The sequence below is a fragment of the Dipteris shenzhenensis genome, chromosome 1 (genome assembly GCF_047967505.1).
Source record: "Dipteris shenzhenensis isolate YYH24624 ecotype China chromosome 1, Dip_SZ_1.0, whole genome shotgun sequence".
In the NCBI taxonomy this organism is placed as follows: domain Eukaryota; kingdom Viridiplantae; phylum Streptophyta; class Polypodiopsida; order Gleicheniales; family Dipteridaceae; genus Dipteris; species Dipteris shenzhenensis.
In genome coordinates this window covers 46046943-46051849 of record NC_141596.1, presented here as the reverse complement: position 1 = coordinate 46051849, position 4907 = coordinate 46046943, and the positions used below count along the sequence as shown (strand labels likewise).

Genomic DNA, 4907 nt, shown 5'->3' with positions numbered 1-4907 from the left:
ACTAGTCATCTTTTCCTCTGTGTTCTTGTACTCTCTTTGAATTCTTGTAGCATACCCCCTCATCAACCTTTGGATCTATAGAGCTAGCCTCTTCAAGCCCCATCATCTCGTCAAGTGTAGCTTCAATTAGCAGCATCACAATCAAGCTTCAGGTATTTTCTATTTTGAAGCCTCTTGGGCTTTCTTTGTATGCTATTGAAGTAACACTGGGACTTAATTGACTTTGTCAGTCTATTCTATGCCATGCGATGACTTCTTTTTTTAAATGCATTTGTGTCACATTGGTAGGATGGTAAAAATAAGAACTTCTGAGAGGAGGGGGAGAGGTGGAAGAGGAGAACGAGGAGGTAGGAGAGGTGGAAGGACAAGTAGCAAGAGAAGTTTGCAAGTGGAATCTACACCTAATTTAGAGTTTCAAAAAGAGGTTGAAATTGGAGTTGAAGAGGATAAGGAGATGGAAGACTTTGAAGACACTACTATAATTGTGGAGGAATCTTCTAAGAAGAGAAAGAAAGAGGATAAACAACTGGACGAGGAGTTTGAGCAAGAGTTTCCTGGTGCACTTGATATTGGTCAGGGGAAGGATGTTATTGAATCTCTTGCAATCAATCCTGGAAAGATTGCTCCCTTGATCCCATTATGTCGTTGTGTTGTAAACACAAGAGTGAGAGGCCTACAAACTGATATGGATAGCCTAAAGCAAGCTCTAGAGGCAGAAAAATATATTCAACAGAAAGGAATGTTTATTTTATCTACAACACTTCCAGATGGTGTTTCACAAGAGGTGATAGATGAAATTGAACAATCATGGGATTCTTGTTGGAGGGATGTAAATGCAGAATTTGAGGCACAGATTGTTGATGATGCTGATTGGTCATTTTTGTCTCGAAAGATGTTTTTTGTGTGGGAGGGGAATCACTGGACTGTTGCATGGATGTCTCTAATCGACGAGAAATTCAAGACATCAAAGGCATGGCATATTCGAGTTTTAACAAGTTTTATTACTCCAGAGAAAGAAATAGAAATGAAGCTAATAACTGCTCTTCAAAGGTTCAATCTGTAAGTGCGAGTTCTTGCTCATATGTGTTACTTTTTTTTTAGCTTTTAAGGGTTTTGTGAACAATTCTTAATATGTTTGAAGCTATATATTTTTTATTTTTTAGCCTTAATGAAACAACAATTATGAAAACAAATCTCAAGGATTATTTGTACAACACGAAGATAATGTGTTCGTCTGATGAGAATGAGTACATATCACTTTTTTCTGAGAAAGAAAAAAAGACACTTGAAAAGCATAGGGCAAATGAAAGCAGTAAAGGATCAAGCACTTGGTATCCTTTGACATCTCTGATGCTAGGGAGAATGGTATTTGCAGTAAGTTTCATACCATTTGTCATGGATGTCTTTTGAATTAGAACTAACTACTTCATTGTACTCATTCGTTTCTTTGGAATATATTTTAGCCACTATACAAGCAAGATTATGAGGCAAAGCTAAAGGAACTTCAGCCAAATTTGAGTGTTGCTAATATGGAGAAAGCACTTAAAAGTATTCGAAAGGATGTGAATCTCAAGTACAATCGAAAAATGATCAAGGTATGGTTAATTTAATGATTCTTAACATAAAGTTGAATTTTTAAAGTGTTCAAATGTTTTTTGAGATTGAGAAAGAACGTTAAAAAAGGATGTAAATATGATCTTTGTTTAGAAAATGATCAAGGTATGGGATATGCATGTATTGTATGATCAGAAAATACACTTGAGTGTGATGATTGCATGTATTGTTTATATGTAGATTCTGTCTATTGTCAAACCAACAAATGGTGAAGATTGGTTTAATATCTTGTGGAGCCTCCCATTTGATGATAAATCCTCCATTGTCACATTGGAAAAATTGTATAACATCTCCATTGCAAAGGTCTCCAAGGAGACACAACTAGCAACCCTCAGAATCTTAGGGTCAAATTCAAATTTGAGAACAAGTTATGGGATGCCAAAAGCTGATAGAGAATTCATAAAGTGGATGCATAAAGTGGATGGCGAAAGAGGCATGGATGGATCAGTTGCTTTGTGAATCTGAGAGGTTACTCTCTTAGGTCTTGGTTGCTAGTCAACAAGCTAGCTTTGTGCTTCCTCAAGATCCTATGTTGAGAGAGTATTTTGGGGAGATACAAGCAATGAACAGACTTGAACTTTATGAAGATTTAAAGGATTTAATGACTATTGTTACAGCTGCAACAAGACAAATGGAGATGACGAGGGCATCTCGACGATTGGTATTTGGGTAAGTAATATATGTTTTTTCCTTTTCAATTAAAAATCCATCCTTAAGTATTTTGCTTTTGTACTAAGACTCTTATTGTATGTAGATTCTTACAATCCTTAAAAGCCGTTGGTAAGATTGAAAAATTGTTGCCCATATGTCAAGTATGGACAAAAATTCAGGACTTAAAATTCTGTATGTACTCTTCAAACATGATAGAAAAAGAAGGAAAGTAAGTGCTCTCTGAGTGGGAGAGAAAGAACTGCCCGTGGTGGCTCGATATGAAAAAAGGATGTTGCATCGAGGAGGAGGTAGAACTGTACACACAGCATAAAAAGGGAGAGATGGGTTCATCAAGCTCAAATTTAGTCCACGAGGATGATGCAGTCATTGAGATTCAAAAAACACTTGAGAAGATGACTAAAAAGGACAAGGATTCAAGTATGGAACTAAAGAAGGGTGGTAGGCCACCAAAAAATCCTAGTACTAATAATGGTAAGCCCTCTTGGTCTGTTATTTGTTTGTGTAACATATGTTGTTATCACTTTGTGTCTTTACATATGTGGTGTGGATACAGATGTGTAGGTACTACAGTCTACACCCATTTTGAAAGGATGTAAATGAAAAGATAGGTCTATCCGCTTTTTGTACATTCCATTGGCCTCTCTAACTTTGAATCGGAGTGGCACATGTGATGCTTCACATTGCAAGGTTTGGTGCTATGATTATGTCGAGTTTGGGAAGCAATTGTCTGTCTCAAACTTCACACAAGCCTATATAGACATGAAGGAATACTTTGCGGGTCTTGGAGGTGAGAGAAAAACAAGAAATGGTAAGAGTGTTGCTTGGGCTACAGATTTTGTCATTCTAGATCTGCCTACACAGCTAGAAGCTCCTGGAGTAGAGGATTCCTCATCTCCATCTTAGAATTTATTAACAGAGGACCATGTACGCTACTCCTTGCTAGTAGCGGCCACAGTTGTTTCAGATTCTGGCTAGATCCTAATTATGTGTGCCCCTCATGTTCTTCATTTGGTTGAGCGTTATGCTAGGATCAGCAGATTGGAGTTTGCATGTCAAAAGTACATGCAATACTTGGATGCATATTGTACAATCAAAGTTGGTGGTATTGATCATAAGGTGAGACAATTGTCTTACAATGACCTGTTGAAAGAATTTATGCTCTTGTTTAATGAAATGGCTTGTACTAAGCATAAGTTTAATTATTTTCTTGTCTTTAGGTGGATGTTGTGGTTTTATGCCTTCTTCATTGGGCTGGTATGTCTTATGTTTGTAATCCTAGAAATGCTTCCGTGGTTGGTACCAAATTGGGCATTGCTTTTGGAAGTAGTTTGTTTCATCATTATTTACCAACAAGTGAGCAGACTATAAAACATGGAGAGAGTATTCCATGGAGAGGTGCATTAGAGAAGGCTCCATGCATGATATTGTACTTCTTGGAGTTGTTGTGTCCAATTTCTGGACATGTGGTGGACTTAGGTGCTGGGACTGGTGGTTCTATGTAAAAAGCATGCATGCATTCTGGGAGAGCATGCTTATCTATTGAGAATGATCCTAACATTTGCTATTCTATATTGCAACCATTTTTGGATGGACAGAAAGGAAAGGGAAATGTGTTAAGCAACTATGGGACTCTAAATGATTCCGAAGATGTGGAAATGGTTGTTAATCTTCTAGATGACTAGTAAGTATGTTACTCTTTTGTTTTATCTTTTTAAACCTATTTGTTGGAGAATATTATTATCAATGAGGCATTGATATTGATTGATCTATTTTAGCTTTTTGCCTTCTTATGCAGGTGCTCTGGCTGAGATGATGTGCAATGACATTGCATTCAATGCCCCCATCAAAGAGAGAAGGCATCGTCGCAATATCTATGTGGATGAAATCAGTAAAGAAGATTAAGTCTAGTGATTTGACATGAGTTTTTCCCTTCAAGCAATTCATTTTGCTTGTGATGCCCTAGATTTGAACATGCATAACTTTTGTGGTGTCTTGCACCTATTTCATTTGCTAGAGATGTAGTAATCATATTGAAGAACTATTAGTACATCATGTGAGTACCCATGAATATTAATCTCAATATCACATATTCAATTTTGAGCATGTTGGTTTCATAAAACTTTTTCTATTTGCTAGAGATGTGACAATTATGTCATATCTTACTTAAGGTTTGCATGTCAAAACTATGAGTTGTGTACAAATGATCATGATGGTGAATTGAATCTTAAAGTATCTCCTTGATGCAACTAATAAATGTTTCGGCATAGATGCATGCAAATTTGCACCCTAAATTCTTTACCATGTGACTTGCAATCATTTCATCGATAAATCACTATCTATCATGATAGTATGAATGATGGATGAGGAAGGTGGAGGGTGTTGAAATGAAGTAGACATAAAAAGTAGTTTTGTGAATAAAGGGATCTTATAAGCCCTAAATACTATTGGAAAGAAATGTAATTAAATGTATATAGCATCTTTGTGGGGTAGTTTTATGACTAAAGGGTGTGTGATGTTAGCGGCATCTTTGTGGGGTAGAAATGTATATAGTATCTTCCTGGGGTAGTTTTATGACTAAATGGCGTGTGATGTTAGCGGCATCTTTGTGGGGTAGAAATGTA

General features: G+C 36.7%; 1 protein-coding gene and 1 pseudogene across 1 annotated transcript; both read left to right on the top strand.

Annotated features, from left to right (window-relative positions):
• The first annotated feature begins 289 nt into the window (after positions 1-289).
• LOC147905933 (uncharacterized) lies at positions 290-2398 on the top strand. The gene is made up of 4 exons (XM_087380196.1): positions 290-1059; positions 1164-1247; positions 2232-2283; positions 2369-2398. Exons 1-4 carry the CDS (start codon positions 290-292, stop codon positions 2396-2398), a joined length of 936 nt encoding a protein of 311 aa, XP_087236322.1.
• A 61-nt stretch (positions 2399-2459) lies between these two features.
• LOC147905932 (uncharacterized) lies at positions 2460-4188 on the top strand (annotated as a pseudogene).
• Positions 4189-4907: the final 719 nt, after the last annotated feature.